The sequence below is a fragment of the Aplidium turbinatum genome, chromosome 16 (genome assembly GCF_918807975.1).
Source record: "Aplidium turbinatum chromosome 16, kaAplTurb1.1, whole genome shotgun sequence".
Classification (NCBI taxonomy): Eukaryota; Metazoa; Chordata; class Ascidiacea; order Aplousobranchia; family Polyclinidae; genus Aplidium; species Aplidium turbinatum.
The window spans coordinates 19,184,766-19,202,439 of NC_137487.1; the positions used below are offsets into that span (position 1 = coordinate 19,184,766).

At 38.4% G+C, this 17,674-nt stretch overlaps 1 protein-coding gene across 1 annotated transcript in view; it reads left to right on the forward strand.

The window, feature by feature from the left end:
• Positions 1 to 15,082, forward strand: part of LOC145785291 (grainyhead-like protein 2 homolog) — a 38,443-nt gene extending 23,361 nt beyond the window's left edge. Inside the window, exons 8-19 of the mRNA XM_082596962.1 lie at positions 1,689 to 1,771; positions 2,251 to 2,309; positions 2,760 to 2,871; positions 4,661 to 4,809; positions 6,034 to 6,135; positions 7,026 to 7,095; positions 7,570 to 7,776; positions 8,185 to 8,318; positions 8,492 to 8,575; positions 9,814 to 9,936; positions 11,711 to 11,775; positions 12,324 to 15,082. Of these exons, the coding sequence (XP_082453088.1) occupies positions 1,689 to 1,771; positions 2,251 to 2,309; positions 2,760 to 2,871; positions 4,661 to 4,809; positions 6,034 to 6,135; positions 7,026 to 7,095; positions 7,570 to 7,776; positions 8,185 to 8,318; positions 8,492 to 8,575; positions 9,814 to 9,936; positions 11,711 to 11,775; positions 12,324 to 12,450 (1,315 nt within the window). The 3' untranslated portion in view covers positions 12,451 to 15,082. The remainder of the gene's footprint in view (positions 1 to 1,688; positions 1,772 to 2,250; positions 2,310 to 2,759; positions 2,872 to 4,660; positions 4,810 to 6,033; positions 6,136 to 7,025; positions 7,096 to 7,569; positions 7,777 to 8,184; positions 8,319 to 8,491; positions 8,576 to 9,813; positions 9,937 to 11,710; positions 11,776 to 12,323) is intronic.
• Positions 15,083 to 17,674: the final 2,592 nt, after the last annotated feature.

Here is a 17,674-nt window from a genome sequence, read left to right on the forward strand (position 1 = left end):
AGGAGGAGGAAGAGGCCATTTCCCATTGATGCATGGTTGAGCGGAAAAGCCCGACGAAACGGTTGAGGCGCACCCATGCCTGTCTTGGTAGTGTCAGGCCGATGGGGCGTGTGTAGGCGTCGGGGATGAATGAATAAAGTCTGGTGATGAACAAGTGAATTTCCACTGCAGCACTTGACGGAATGGGAGTGTTATGTTTTTAAAACAGTTTTTTCATCGGTCCGATTGTGAATCTGGATCCGCTTAACTTGTCCTCAGGGTTCGCTTCCAAATACTCCTGTAACAGATTCAACGCGCATTGCTTTCTTATCTTGGTTTTTGCGTAAAGTGGTGCAAAAAAGTCCTCCGTGGCTCTACCACCATCCACTTCAGTGTCGCTGCTACTCCCTTCTTCAGCAGAGCAGTTTGCTTCTTCAATTGCTTGAAGCATGCTCTGTTTTATTTTGGTCTTCAATTCAGCAGTGTCGCTTAATTGTCAGGCATTAAACACAGATGTCTAAATTGTGGGTGGAATGCAGTCGCAAGCTGAAAGTCGCTGTCCTCGAACCAATGACTAAATCTAGTTTGTATTGCTTCCACAAGAACGTCCACCAACGGCAAGCAAACAGCAATGCTGTTGCTGGTTTTGATGTCAGACAATCTTTTTAGAGGCATTGCAAGCGTTACACCAAATGCAATAAATTTCAACTTCTTAAAGGTATCTAACTAACTGACTATAACCATCAAGAAATTGCTTTTAATCGTTGCGTGTTTCTTGATGCTTATAGTCAGTTGGTTATAGTTATACCTTTAAGAAGTTGAAATTTACTGCATTTTTATAAATATTTTCAGGTTCCTGATGAGGGCTTAAGTTAAACCGAAAACGTTTGACTGTTAAACTATTTGTAGGCTAAATATGTAAAATATATTGTTATAATGCTCAACCCTGTTGTATTGTTGTGTCTTGCCTGTCTTTGGTACATATTGATTAATCGCCAAAAACAATTAATTTAGCCAAATCAGTTATCAAAAATCGCCAAAAAAGAGCCAAATCATAAATATTAAGCCAAACGTCTTAAAAAATCGCCAGATTTCTGGATTTTGGCGATAAATTCGCCAATATGGCAACCCTGTTCCACAAGACTACAAAACTAAAGTAGAACCGCGCATGCGCAGTATTGTGCCGACACAGCTGCGAGAAAAATGCATTATTGCGCAAAGCGCAGCAAAGACGCACAAAGCAAGACACAAACACGTGCTGAGAAATAAACGGCAATTAGAAACTGAAATTTCCATGCAAAAGTAACTTGTAACTGTAACTGTTGAAAAAGTGTTAAAATAGGAACTAGTTACCGCGTTTCGTTACTTTTGGAAAATAGTAACGAAGTTACCGTTACAGTTACTCAAAAAGTAACTAGTTACTTTTGTAACTAGTTACTGCCCACCTTTGATTATGACGCATTTTAGCCACGGACTGGGCTTCCAAAGCCACATCCGACAACAACATCCAACGCCACAGCCGACAACTTAGAGACAAAACCAATGCTCGGACACAAGTTGGAGCCAATCCCAACGACATTTACTTTTCATCTGACTGAGTGATCTTTTCATTACTTTCCAGAACTAATGTGAAATCAAGATGATAAATTTTATATCATGACAGGTTGTTAAGTCAATGGCTGCAAGTAAAAACGTGAATATATTTGCAGTGACATGTTCGAATACACAATGGAGGCACCAAAGTCCTTGAAGCAAAAGGAAGGAGAACCAACAATGTCCTACATCAACAAAGGTGACGAATTTTTATTGTGATGAGCGATCACTGGTCATCCAATCCTCCTTCGTGTTATGTTCGTCGCTATGGCTTCTTTAAAATAGCCTACTGCCCCATGCAGCATCGTTAATAGGGAGGTGTAGAGGATACTTTTCGATCCGGGCCCCGGATCATTTTAGTGTGCCCGCAAACAAAGAAAATATTGCACAATTCTTTGGAGCCATATTTTTTTGAAGTGATTTGTTTAAGGCACAAGGCCTAAGTTATCCTCTTAGCCCCCCGGGCCCTATTTGCTATAGACTGATGCTAATAATTTGACTGGGATTTTTTAATGAGATTATTTGTCTTCTTTTACTGTCTCACCCAGCCGATAAAAGAGCTTGAGACAGCATAAAAAATAGAAAAGGAAAATGAAGTTTTACTCTGCATGTACAATACCCTGGTTGTCTTACGATATGTCCTTATACCTACCGCATTGTAAACCTTTGAATGTTTAGGTCAGTTCTACTGCATATCCCTCCGCGACTGTTCGGGTCAAGCTGCATCGAGAGTGACGGTGAGTCTTCTGCAGATGCCCTATGTTATATTTGGAAATGTACGACTTTCTATAGTATCGTTATACAGAAAGCAAATCAAACTTTGAATCAACGTAAAAACGACGGATTTTGCTGTCTGGGACTGTTGGTTGGTTGTTTCAGGGTTGTTTATAAAAGTGTCGCATGATAGCGCATACTGTGAAGTGAAAAAAATAAAATTTGTTATTTATTAATTTCATTTCAAAGCATGCCATCACTTGCGGTCACTTTTGTGAAAAAGATTGAAACCTCTTAATTTCGTTGTTGCAATAGATATAATTAAAAAGCGTAAGATATGAACTCAGACGAAGTCGTTCAAGTATTTATTGCACCTGATATTTATATCTTGTCATGAGCTGCTTAGCGCTCCAACTCTGGGCGCGTCTCGCGATCAAAGCAACAGATTTACGTTTGTGACGACACAATTGCAGAGCGTCGTTCAAATTGTCTTTGGAGATGCCAAGCCAGAAGAAGAACAATTACGTCACTGGAAATACTGGCACGCCCGGCAGCACACAGCTAAACAAAGGATCATTGACATAGGTGGGTCTGAGATATATTTCAACGAAAAAGTTGCTTTCAAACAATACAAACAAGTTTCTAAATATTCAATATTATTTATTTGGATCACTCAATGTAATGAAACGGCTCATCAAACGTTTCAAATTTTGTTTACAAATTTTTTAACAAAACTTTTTCTCTCAACATTGAGAAACTTCCAAGTCTGATTAGTTAGACGTAGAATTTAGACTAGTTAGACTTAGAATTTAGACTAGTTAGACTTAGAATTTAGACTAGTTAGACTTAGAATTTAGACTAGTTAGACTTAGAATTTAGACTAGTTAGACTTAGAATTTAGACTAGTTAGACTTAGAATTTAGACTAGTTAGACTTAGAATTTAGACTAGTTAGACTTAGAATTTAGACTAGTTAGACTTAGAATTTAGACTAGTTAGACTTAGAATTTAGACTAGTTAGACTTAGATTTTAGACTAGTTAGACTTAGAATTTATACTAGTTAGACTTAGAATTTAAACTAGTTAGACTTAGAATTTAGACTAGTTAGACTTAGAATTTAGACTAGTTAGACTTAGAATTTAGACTAGTTAGACTTAGAATTTAGACTAGTTAGACTTAGAATTTAGACTAGTTAGACTTAGAATTTAGACTAGTTAGACTTAGAATTTAGACTAGTTAGACTTAGAATTTAGACTAGTTAGACTTAGAATTTAGACTAGTTAGACTTAGAATTTAGACTAGTTAAACTTAGAATTTAGACTAGTTAGACTTAGAATTTAGACTAGTTAAACTTAGAATTTTCTCAATGTTGAGAGAAAAAGTTTTCTCCGCTTACACGACAGTAAACGGTAGTTTTTATACATCAATTTTTTAAGAGAAAAGCAAATTTTCCCTCTCCCAGTCTTTATATGGTTTTCATGAATCATGATGCTGTATCTATTCAGCTGTTTTTGCAAATTTAAATGTAGCTGTTTCTGTTTTAGTTTTAAACATTTAGTGAAGGAAGTTGAAATCGATGGTAGCAAGGGTTCATAACGATTGTAGCACAAGACAAAATTTTTTAGCAACTTTTTTATTGAAAAAATTCCACAGTACTTTATTTCTAAATAAGTTTTGCAAACAAAGCCACTGAGCAGAGTAAAAACTTTAGCATATTCAGAATCCAGATAAAAAGTATTGTTATTACAAAAAATATTGACAAAAAATATTTTTATTGAGGAGTGATAGAGCTTCGGTAGAGAGTTTGTCTAGTTGAACCATAGGCATACGAAGCCAAGTAACTTAATCACATTTAACATATTTAAGTTTATTATAGCAACATTTACAAAAAAACTACCTTGAAACAAATTTCGAACGTTTTCGACATCACAAGATGTCCACTTCAGGAATAATATCCAGTAATTTTATCTATATCTAAGCAAAATACAATTGTTCAATATTAAATTTATCAACAGGAAAAAAACTAATAACTCCACACTGCTTCTGACTAGCTCAACACTCAACAATCATCGTCAAGAGTATCCTTTTAAGTTTAGAGAAAAGGACCAAGTTTCAGACCCTTTAAAAGCTTTTTCTTCACCCAACCTGGGGCCACACAGTAGTATCGTGATGATTTATTACTATCATCATACATTGGGGAAAAAATTGTAAACGCCCTTAAATGGGTCGTTAGAAAATGTAACTACTGCTGTAAAGGAAAGCATTGTTCTTTGGCGAGTTTAAATATTGACAACGTCCAGTAAAAGTGCATCTTCTTGTTGCGATAAGGAAGAATTGACTGCATTGCTTAAAGTTAAACTTTTGGTTTGTTCAGCCGACTACAAAGAAAGCTGCATGATCAGCAATATCGATGAATTCTCCCACAATGCAATTCGGTTCAATTGGGACACGAGCGACATTGCTAAAATTTATGTCAGCTGTAATTGTCTCAGCACCGACTTCAGCGCACAGAAGGGAATAAAAGTAAGTAACATGTTGAAAGTTGATTGTCAGAGTCCTTGATTAAAACTGGTGTTAGCAAGACAACATATGCTAACAGACAGCGGTTCACCACTAATTCGGCTGCATAGCTTTGTGGTGAGAGTCTTAGTACAGCACTCGAAAGGGCACCGGTTCGACACCGCTTGAGAACATGGCAGGACACAGGCATGCCTGAAGGTGGACACGAAGATTGGATTCATTGCATTTTCGTCCACTTAATCTAAATCTTCAACTACCGGACATAAGCCTGGCTGCGACAAAAAATATCCACAAATTGTTTGTGTTAGAAATGGCCGCCACAATCAATGAAGCAATTTAATTAAGCAAAAATGCCCTCTGGTACTAAGCGTACCTAATCATGGAGTGAATGCAATCACAATGGACTCAAAAACTTACCCACCCTCGGTAACAGCTGTCTACAGTTTTGCACAATCAATTTCAACATAAGTTGTTAAAGCTTCGGTTTCGTTGGCAATTTTTGGTTGTTTTTCCTGATCGGGCGATCGGATTTTGATTAAAGATTTTATAATCTGATTATAGATGAACGTGAATAGGCTTTGTTATGAAACACAACACCATCGTGTTTATCCGATGCAAAATCCTTTGTTCGATGAGACATTCTCTCGACTTAAAATAGCATTGAACATGAATGTTCAAAATGTCATATCAGTTATGTCGGGTACAGCTTCGAGGAAAGTACACCACAGTTTTGCTGGTAATCTGACATTTTTTATTAATTGGCCCATGAAGATGTTTTCGACCTGTTTTTCCCTTAAACAATTCTTGTTCAAAACATTTTAAGTCGCTTTGCTGAGGTATAAACTGGTGACTTGCAATTCTAAAACTTCCGTCGATACCTTGTCAAGAATCTTAATTGCGATAAATAATATTGAAAAAATATTATCACTGAACAAGCGTTTATTAACTACCTGAAAAAATTGTTGTATTTTTTGTGGTTTTCAATAGCTGAATACGAGACTAAGAATCATGGTCTAATTTACGTGTTTTAGTGGGAATTTACGAAAAGTATTTGTTCAAAAGATGCGATGCATTTTTTTTTGGCGCAAAAACGTTTCTACATTAGGCTACAAATTTGAAACAAACCAATGTGATTCTCTGTCAAGTTTATAGCTTGTCTTCCACTACTTAAACTAAACAGTTTTAATCTTAAAATAAAAAAAAATGAATATCTAAATTTTATTTCAGGGTCTTCCACTACTTATTCAAATAGACACTTATCTTGACAACCGAAAATCCGGACCCCCTGACCACAGGGGGGTCTGTCAGCTAAAAGTATTTTGCGACAAGGTAAAGTACAGTCGATGGTATATTAACAGTTTGCTTCATTGAAAATCATACTTAAAATTTAATAAATAGGCCTAGTCACATTTTCGATATTAAATACAAGACAAAAAATTATGAACTAAGTTACTTTTAATGCATAAGTAATTTCAAAGGACGGGTACATGCAGTTATCTCTTTGTCTTCCATCCACTGAAACGAAAACAGTGACTTAGTTCAAGAACATGATAATTGGTTTTTACTTATATTTAGCAACCTTTTTACTCTTTGCAATGCAAATCAGGCTTTTTTGTTGTTAAGAAATTGAGGTAAAAACTAAATCAAGAACATGAGTAGGCGCAACAAGAATCTTGGAATATTGTTATCGCATATTTCCACAACTTCCATGGCAGGCTCTGATTGTTCGAAAGTGGCTTGTCATTTCTCTGCTTAGCTTTTGCGAAACGAGATGGTCTTGCAAGCCAATCAAAGACTTAATATGGCAATCTGCTAAATATGAAACGACCAGCAGCCCACATACCAGAACAGCGTTTCCACTTGAGGTTTCCGTTTCAAGGCCTGATTCTCAGTTGTCGTCCACGAGCCGGCTTCAAAATGTTGATTTCTCACCTTTTATAATTAAAACAGTTAGCACTTAATTAGCGGAAGTCCTTGACGTTAAACTGTTCACGAGTTCACTTTAACACCAAAGTCATGTTGCATTCTCATAGTAAAGTTCTTAATAGATGTCACTTAGACAGCTAATGACCATGTATTACAGCTATTATTATCGCCGTTAGTTACTGGCACTGCGTAGTCTTCCTGCTCCAGTGTTGCCAGGTGCATCAGCACATATAAGGTCATGATAAGTAAAACAGCCATCACAATGAGTTATTAACAATGATTACGTTTTGTAGGGCGCTGAGCGTAAAATTAGAGACGAAGAAAGAAAAGCTCTGAAGAAAAAACAAAAGAATGTTCCCAAAGGTATTGTCTTCGTAATTAACACGCGTGGGGCATCATTGTGACATAGTTTATCAATTTTAAAAATACGTTTTTGAAAAATTTCAAAATATTTTTACTGTTGATAAATCTACTGTAGTATAAGCGTATTAACAAAAGTATTATTAATATACGACAACAAAAGTTTGTAAACCTAAGAATTGCAAGTGTCCTGCAGAACTTTCGGAAAAATATTGGAAACTGCCACAACAAATTTGTAACTTATTGCTTGATGCATCAAGCAAACATTGGCCAAAAAAACGATTTACCTGATTCAACAGACAGTAAAACTGAGTTTGTTTTGATGCTTGAGCAAAAATATGTTGTTTTTGAGAAGACTGAGAATGAAACTTATTCATTCATTTTTGCTTATCTGTGAAAAATACTAATTATTTCTTATCAAAATTTCTTCATCTTTTTCATAATAGGACTTTTTTTATCATTTGACTATTTTTTCAGGGGCTTCTATGACACAACAAAACGTTTGCTTATCCCCTGTGGACATAAAACCTATCATTCGATCTCCCAACGCCACTCCACCACTGCAATGCACCACCTCAACAACTGGTCTGAACGGGCCCCCACTGAAACGACAAGACAGTGTTCATTTCAAAACTGTCCATGATTACAGCAACCCGACAGTGCACTTCTTTCCAGAAGTATTCGGTAAGTCAGAAAAATTTGAAATCGGTTTTAAAGCACAAGGTCCAAGCATAGTAATATTTATTAAATATAGTCCAAGTGCAAGGTTTATAAAAAAAATCTGAAAAACTAACTGCTGTAGTTTCGAATCAGAAAGCCTTAACATTAGCCACCTAGTCAGTGTGATAATGTTAAAAAAATCAATCTATTGTTTGCGTTTTTTTAAACGGGTAGTTTTTGTGAGCATGTATGTTAAAAAAATTTTTTGTGATCCCTTGGTGAGCAGATTGTAAACTACCCACTGTGGGCCAACTTTTGATTTGTTTGGCAACCCTAAACTAACGATTTGCGATCCCGTTTGAGGTCACGACATATAGTTGAGAAGTCCTGGCACATCTGGACCTTATGACCGATATCATTATTCATCTGCAGCTCATTCAGGCATGACGCGTAATCACGTGACTGTCTCAACCGGTAGTCGTCTGCCAAGTGAGTCTAACTTCTTGGGTGGAATGCTTACGCCTTCTAGCGGCGGCGAATTGGAACAAGTTTTTTTGACATCACAAGTGAGAAGAATTATTCTTGTTATGTTTATACGGTTGTTCTGAACGTTGCATTGTTAGTTATAATTTTACTTTGACAAAGTTTTTAGCGCAGAAGTGTCCAAACAATTCTCTTTGCGTCTCTCCACGGGGAATAACCTTTTCAAAAAATGACTTCAATTATTTTTCCCCATTAGGCGGAGTGCTTTGACCCTCTGAGAGCACCAAAGCGAACGCAGTCGCTCGTGAGCTCAGACGAAGGGGAATTCCCTCCAAATAAGGTGATTAAACTAAGTTGTTGTGAAAGGAATAGTCTGATTCATAATCTCTACTTTACGAGAAATAATAGCAGTTTTAATTTTTGTTACCTTCTTTTGTTTACAAGTAACCGTAGAAAACACAGTAAAACCTGAACATTTTAAACAACTTTATATTTAAAATGTGATTTCTGTTAGAAGAATACTTGTCCACTGATATCATTAACTTGAATTGCTTCGTGTTTATTCGCTTCTGTGGTTGCCGAAGCTCATTATGAATCAACAAATGCGAGCGAATTCATTCTTTTTCGTTGAATTTGGGGGGATTTTGTGCTATGTCTCATTTAGTTCATACGAATATAGATTATACAGATTCCTACAATACCTTTAGCTGCTGCATAAACAACTTGTGTCAACACGACCAATAACGAAAGAGCATTTTTAACGTTTGTTTATGATTAACATAAGCCACGAATTTTTATGGAAAATATTTAAAAAAGTAAAAGTCAAGCAATTTAATCCTTAAGCTAAACACAAAACGGAGCCTACAGCTGTTTCCTATTGAACACAGACATTGCAAAAATTTATTATTGTTAAAGCTTTGTTGGACCACAGACATACTCTACAAAGTAGGCTATTGTAACTTCAATAGGTTTAACACATGGCTTACTTAATACGTAAGCCATCGTTTAACACATTTTATTTTTATCACACAAAGAAAATACAGCGTTGCAACCATGGCCATATTTAAACCTGATTGTCCTGTTTTGGTATCAATCAAGTTATAACGTTCGCGTTTTGTCGCTTCTACCTTTTTCTAGGCCTCTGCTATGTTTGGCATGTATTGTTTTTCGTGGTGATGGTCAGAAAGAAAAGCAAACTGAACTGATCCACACAAGCAATAGGATTGTACTCAAGTCTGCAAAGTACAGATGGCAAACTTATGGTTTTCACAACGCTTTTTCGTTTGATCCAAATCTATCGTATTCTGAGTTGATATTAGATGTGTTAGAGTTACTTCGCTCAAGAGTTCAATGCTGATTAATTAAACACATAAACACATCCCTTCAAACATGATGACGTCACGTTATGATGTGATATGTGCGTAGACTTTGTTCTCGGCATAATTTGTAACTTTTTAATAAACAAAAAGAAAAACTTAGTTTGAACTACAATCCAAAGAACATGTTTGTTGCACCAATAACCAGGTTTTTGAAATAGTTGCGGCTCATCTTATGTCATCTTGCTTGCTGTTGCCATAGATCCCCCGACATTGGGAGCAAGAAAGTGACAAGAGGGTCTTGCTGTATATTCGCAAGAAATCTGATGACGTCTATGATGGCGTCATGCTCAGAGAACCAACATTGGAAGGACTCAAAGAAGCGGTGGGTTATGCAAGGATTTGAAATATTCGTACTTCATAAATAAGAATTCTATGGTTTATTTATTGTCGCTTGCAATGCTAAGACCTCATGGCGACAGTGTTCGTTTTTTGTTTTGCATCATATTTATTTATATGCTGTGAAAAAGAAAATTAGAACATTTCTCTCCCACAGGCAAAATTGAACGAAAGCGTGCCCAAGGCAGACAAAGATTAACCTACTTAAACGAACAAACCGACAAAACCAACACCAACATAGACCTAATACACACAGCCAACAACAGAGAATCTTAGAAACTTTTCATGCAAGAGGCAGTCAATGCTTGGAATCAAGTGCGACAATAAAAGAAGAAGATCATATTTATACCATATTATTGTCATGTCATCACTCATCACATTATTACTAGCCTTATCCGTTTTGGATTATGCAAGCAAGATCACCATCAGTACCGTTCTTTAAGTTTTTAGTATGACTCGACCTGGAATCGAACCCAGACTTACCAGCACTAGAACGGATGGCGATAACTACTCGACCACTTAGCTGGTATATATTCCATTGCTTGCATCTTCTTTTTGCGTTTGAGGCCGCCACAGATCACGTTGTTACATCCAGGCGCAGCAGTCAATGGATTGTGTATTCATCGAGCGTTGTTAGGTCCGCATATCTATCCTGGGTCGATATACAGGACAATGGTAGATAATGTGGTGTGCAGTTTGAAAATCTGAGCCACACGCACAAGATGGTGAATCGGCGAGGCCCCACTGGCACATGTTGCTGTTGAAACGACCCACTTCAGTCCGCAGGCGATTGAGCTTCACCCATTCCTTCCGGGGTAGTTCTGCTCCAGGTGGAGTGTTGGTATTGGGAAGGACTGTGAAGTGGGTTGGTCTCGCAACTTCTCTCCATTCACTGTTCCAAACTTCGGAATTGTGGAAGTTGGATTTGCAGATAGCTGCAGTATGTCGCGAAAACGAGCGTCGATGTTTCAAGCGCTGGGGCGTTTGGGAGTGCGAGTTTAGGACAATCTGGTTGAGGAGGTGGTCATCCCTTGACATAGCTTGTAGGACCAGACTGCGTAAGTGGTTTTCCTTACGAAGTCTACCTGGGGCGATACCTGATAGTACCTGCAGAAAATCAGTGGGAGCTTGCATCTTGGCTAGTGATGGATCGAAAGAATTGTGTTGGAGAGAAAGCTTTTCAAATGAATCCACATGCCACAGTATTGACAAATCCATAAGCAAAACTCGGTTTTCATTTTTGTATGTAGATTGTTTGGAAGTTGGCTTGCCTCCTTCCTTGTTTATCAGTCATAATCCTAACTTCAGGAATTTACCTTTTACAAAAATTTATCATAAAAATAACTATAATAATTGGTCAAATTACGATACATTGTGTGCAGTGTCGCATGACTTTAAAAGAATGGTTACCGCAATACAGATGTCCGGTATAATTATCACCCTATGAGAGTTCCTTTGAATAAAAGTGCGTGAATGTTTGACAGCAGATCTGCTGCTGTGATTAACAAATTACTTGATGCGGCGTACATGTTGTGATGCAGTGGTGTATGAACGACGTATGAATGCGCGCAAGGTGCCAGCGAGGTCTATCGCAGTGTTGCGTTTCCCGGAAAAGAACGCTTTGTAAATGTTATTAGTCCCCTAAGGCGTGCCGCAATGATGTTTTAAATACTGACACTTTACCCTTCAGGGGGATTTCAAAGGTTACCTTACTTAGAGATTAAAAATAGCTATAAATAAATGCAAAAATTTTGTTGCAGCTGCAAGAAAAGTACAACATTTCAGCAGAAAAAATCACCAAAGTTTTAAAGAAATCTAAAAAAGGGTGAGTTGATGTACGATTCTAATGTATTCAATCATTCGAAAGCGTACTGGTCATCGGTTAGATGGAACGATACGTTTCCTTGGTTTATTATGCTGTTCTAGTTAATACAATTTGGGTAGAGAGATAAACGTATTTTTAAAAATATTTTTCTTATAGGCTTGAAAAGGGCTGTAGCCTATGACTAGCCGAAAACGTTAACTTATTATTTTTGGTTTTTAGAATGTTAAATGTAGTGTTGTTGCTGGGTTATGTTCTATTTAACGCCGACTTAAAAACGTGTGTAACTAACCAGGTCTCAGCTCATCCGTCAAAACTTATGTCAAGAAACTGGATTTTAAGCATTTTAGGCTATGTTCAAATCAAAATTTTCTTCTGTCTCTTTGGGTTTGCGCAGTGTTTCCTTTTAAATGCAATAAAGAAAGGTGACAGTCTAATCATAAAATCATCCTTTTTTATAGCAAACGTAATGTTTTCGACTGTTAGCGCGGTTGCGCTACGCAATCTTGGCGACTTATAATTTCAAGTTTTGACGTTGTTTTTTTTTGCAGAATTTTAGTAAACGTTGATGACAACATCGTGCGTCACTATAGCTACGAAGACACTTTCGTCATAGACATCGCAAATGAAACTTTGGACGACGACCTTCTTTATAAAGTAACCTTGTCTGCCGTTTAGCTGTCATTCGGCCTGTCTTTGAAACGCAGCCTTGAATGCTTTCATGGAGGACGTATCCATCAAAGTCCTCTTATGGCCCAACTTGAAGAGCGCCCTGCGTGCCACATTCCACCATTCGTGCGTATTCATAGGGAGTGAAGAAATGGTCTGTGCGCTCTGCGACTACCAAACAGGAGCATTACAAAATCCGCACCCGTTTGCGTTCAATTTGTAACAAAGTTTTGCCGCACCCTACCGGTTGATATATCATCCCCAAGTCTACCACAAGATGTCTCAGAGTGCTATTCTCTGGCAAGCATTTTCCGTGGATCACCAGAGCTACTGGTATAGGTGGAGTGATGTGAATATTATGTTACCGTGCACACATTGTGTACATGTAGTCGTGTATACAGTACGTATGCAAGAACGTGCATTCATGGCAACTAAAAGTGTCCAAGACCCGTGTCCCCGCCAACCACTCTATCCAGTTATCTTTTCTTTGGTGTTCATCATAAGAAACACTATCACACGGCTCAACGATCGCCTCAAAGTTACAGGCGGAAGACAATCTAACCCAGATCTTGCAAGCCGTCTTTTAACATCAACGTGATTTAATGTTATTTTATGACGTTACAGAGCGCAATTGTATTATGTAGCCTTGTTACACAGGGCATTGTTATTTGAGATGATGAAGTAAGTGTTCTATTGGCCGCTGTAGCCTACTGCCAACCTGAGATTTCTGTATGCATTTGTGGGCACACTTTACTGCTTTTGATACACTTTCCTAACAAGTGCTTCCATTTCAGCAGTGCAGTTCATGAGATCATTGTTAATATTTGTAAACTGCTATTTAGAAAAAAAAAGCTGTAAAAAAGCTTCACTGTACCGGACGTTTTTCTTACTATGTGAAAATATTGACTCCAAGAGGCGTGACGTGAAAGTTTGTGTCTTGCTTGTCCACTGAGGCAACTTCGTCAGCAAGACTTACAAAGAATGACTATTGTAATTATATATCACGCTATTTCTCCATCAAAAAGTTTACCTATCTAACGCAATTCAAATCATATTCGAACAGGACTTAAAAGCGGTAATACCATATCAGATAAAATACCTGTGTAGTAGCTTCCATAGACTGATGCAAAATAATTAACCTACGTTCCAGACATCAAACTCCGTCATTTTTACATTAATTCAACGTTTACAGACGTTAAATAAATGTAAAGAACGACTGAATTGTTGTCTGGGATGACGCCAGCATCGGCAACTCTTTGCTGAGCAACATCTATTCGATCCGACACGAAATGCGCAATGTAATCTTGAAATTGTCCAACTACATCGCGTCATTCTATTTCCTCGCATTTACAACGGTTTCGTCAACCAACACAGCATAGAGGTACTGCCCCACATTTGAAACCATCCATGATATTCCAACAACTTCTTTGCAATAAAGTTTGAACTCAAAACCACTTTCATAATCAACATCATGGCTGGCAGTGTCAGAACTTGTTCCACTTTGTGCTTTTTATTATGTGAAGCAGTATTACGTCTTATCAACGTCGTTTCAATGTTTTTATTTTGCTTACGATATTTCTATTGGTTTTTGTACAACCTACTGCATTCCTCCTTCGATGCATTATCCGCCCCGATAGCTCAGTTGGTTAGCACGACTTCGCAGGGCCGGATTTAGCTGATGGGGGGCCCGGGGCACTTTTAGATCGGGGGGCCCCCTGCAAAAAAATTTTTCGCGCCTACGGCGCAAAAATCCACCTACACGTCTACAATAGCATTAATTTAGCACTGCACAGCAATTTGCAGAAACTTTAAAGGCTGAAAGGAAAAAAATAGCACAAAATCACATTTTTTCCACCTAGGGGGGCCCTTCAAAAGTCGGGGGGCCCGGGGCACCTGCCCCCTCTGCCCCCCCCCCCTAAATCCGGGCCTGCGACTTCGTGAACCAAAAAGCTTCAAGACCAAGCGGCGCTGGTTCGACTCTCAGGGTGTGCGCTTGAGCAACGCATTTCAGGACTGCTCTCCACTCAGCGGCATCTAATGGATGAAATAAATTTCTAGCAACAAGACTTCAACAATCAGAAAACTTCACTCTGTCAATCTCCATAACCGGCCCTGTTTCAAGAGCCTATACAAGTATGCGAAGCTACCAGGAAGAACCAATCAAGGCTGTGTCAGTCCAAAGGTAAAGATTCAAAAACCAACCATATCGTATTGCGATGGGGAAACAATCCTCCCATTTGAAATCACAGCCACATTTTATGATGAAACAACCGCTGCACATAGCGGAGAGAAATCCCATTCAAAATATAAGCCCTGCTCGATATTGCATGGTCATTGGTGAAGTTGGTTGAATCTTTATCCTTGGACTGACAAAGCCTTGGTAGGTTATTCCTGGTAGTTTCGCATACTTGTAGAGGCTTTTGACGCATTCCATCCACTAGGTGCCGTTAAATGGAGAGCACTCCTTAGAATGCGTTGCTCAAGCGCACACCCCGAGAGTCGAACCAGCGCTGCTTGATCTTGAAACTTCTTCATTCAAGAAGTCACGCGCTAATCAACTGAGCTACTGGTATCGGAAAAGTTGCAATATAGAGCACCACAGACGAGTTTGATAAATTGCAAATGGCTCCAATAAATTGACAAAAGCAAAATGTTTGGTGAATCTACTTTAGCCGATTTGCCAACTGGCTACAACTGTGAAAACAATACAGAAACCACATTCACTTCTGTAGGGAAATGTGGAGACCTGTTAAAGTGTGATGTTCACACTCAAAGAGTGCTTTGGGAGCGTTCAAATATTACGTAACGCTGTTTTTCCGGATTTTTGACCCCCCCCCCCCTCCCCCATGTGACGCCAACGTAACGTTTTTGTCAACTTTTAACCGGACCTACTATGGTGTGCGGTTATTACTCGCCAACAGTGATGTACGCGCATGCAAAAAATATTGACGCCGTCAGCGTAAACGCAAACGTTCGAAAAACCATACGCCGAATGCGTCAACGCCACTTGTAAAAAAAAGTTGGCGGCGTCACAGTCAGGCCCGTCACTAGCTTGGAGCAGCAGGGGGGCAAAAAGTATTCTAGAGGGGGCCTAACTTTTACTTTCCGTATCATGTACGAAAACGACGTTTGTACACAATGTGGGTATATTTACGCAAGAACATTAATCGTAGGCCTAATACAACGTTTACATTAAACTAGTTTATCATAGAACCAGTCAGTGGCGTAGCCAGGAATTTTGAAAGGGGGTGGGGGTTGACGGTCGACGGGCAAAGACCCACGGCGTCTTCGCCAAAGGCGACACCCAGCAGCGGGGGGTCTGGGGGGCCTCCCCCAGAAAATTTTGAAAAATTACTTTGAATTTGGTGCATTCTGAAAGCATTTTCAACAAACATGTGGGTATAAATATTCCTGTAAAATGGTGCTGTCCGGTGGCATAGCAAAAGGATAAGATCATGTTTTCTAGGGCATTTTTCGGTAATAAAGCTAAGTCTCTATGTTTTCTTGTTGCTAATTCCTGGCTGAGATATTTGAATGTTTGGTATTGGCAAAACTCGCTCTTTTAATGCAGTTTCGTTTAAAATTAGGCAAACTTTGTTTTAGAGACAACATTCTACCACACCCTTAAACACACAATGTTTACAATTAAATAACACAAGAAAATTGAGTATAAAACTGAAAAGTCAGCGAACAGAGCTAATTAACATAATTTTTTCCAGGGGGTGCCAACATTTTTGCAGGGGGGGCTTCGCCCCCCTGCGCCCCCCCTAGTTACGGGCCTGGTCACAGTGTGAGCGCATACACTAGCGTAAACTCATTTTGTTTGCTAGGTGCCAAGCATTCACACGGTATAAATCACTCGAAACAAATAAGTTTTATTTTGAATTTCTACGAAGAAACACAAGCGTCTGAAAGTGTTCATCTGACATTTTGCTGTGTTTTCGTTCCAATATGTCTTTGCCCATTGAAAACATTTTTTCAACTGCAGCGCTGGAAGGTATTGGCGTGTTGTAGCGAAAAAAATGCATGCGTTGACGGCTTGACGCTAAACAACCGCGAAAACTTTACGGCGTAGCCTCGAACGCAAACTATCCAAAAAAATGTGGTCGCAAGCGTTAGCGTAAACAAAAAGTCTACGCCGCGAGCAGGGCCTCCAAGAGCCCTGCCGGGCCCCGGTGCAGATGTTGCTGCCGGGCCCCCCCAGCGCGACATGTCGCATGATCTCACAAATCACAAGCAAAATTTGTGGTGCGGGTTAATCCACAAGGCCAATGCACACATGGTGTTCTGAACAGTGTTTCTATTTTAATATCAGATCTGTTTAAAATATAATACAAAGAATACATTAGGTTTAACACTCCAATATTTCACAAAGAATGCATTATTGTAGTGGTGTTTACAACTTTAAATTCATAAATACATGAAGAATGCATTGCTATTGGTTCATGACATTAAGAAATACCAAGTTCATTTCTGGATCAATACTCAATAGGCTGTTGCTTTTTATTTTCACTCCTTTGGTTTTCTTTGCTTGTTTGAGTAAAATTGCATTTAAGCAGGATTGGAGGTCACTTTCTCTTCATTTCCACAGCAAGTGGTCAGTACTCAGTAGAAAACAAAGTTGAATATATTTCTATTTTCAATCTACCAATGATGTAAATGTACATCTACATCTATCACTATACTATGTATCGAGACTTTACAGACACCTTGCATAACTACAGAATGCCTGTTTGAGTCAACATCGACACTGTTCCTGAAATTCAAGAATAAGATTGGAATGGCCTGGCCAAAAAAGACTGCTAAGAAATAAATAGTGAAAACAAACGAAAAGAAAAACTTAAGAAAAAAAAAATATATATATTTATATATATTTTGTAGTATTGATAGTTTTCATTGTTTTATATATTTGTTGATATACTAAACATATTTTTGAAAATCAGCACCTTTCTGCAGTGCTGGAAAAAGTAGGTTGCACTGCAACTAGGACACTTCTAATTCTGTCTAGAGTTAAAAGTACTTGTACTTCAACAGAAGTGAAGACCTATGATTTTTTACTCAAATATCACACTTTCACTCATCTTCTAACTTTTTTTTCAATTTCTGTTAGACTGTTATGACATTTGGCCCTGCTACAAGGACAAAAATTATTTTCCAGCACTGCTTTTATGAAACTTGCTTGCATTAATATAGCAAAATGATTCAACAAACCCTAAAAACTCAAAAATATTGT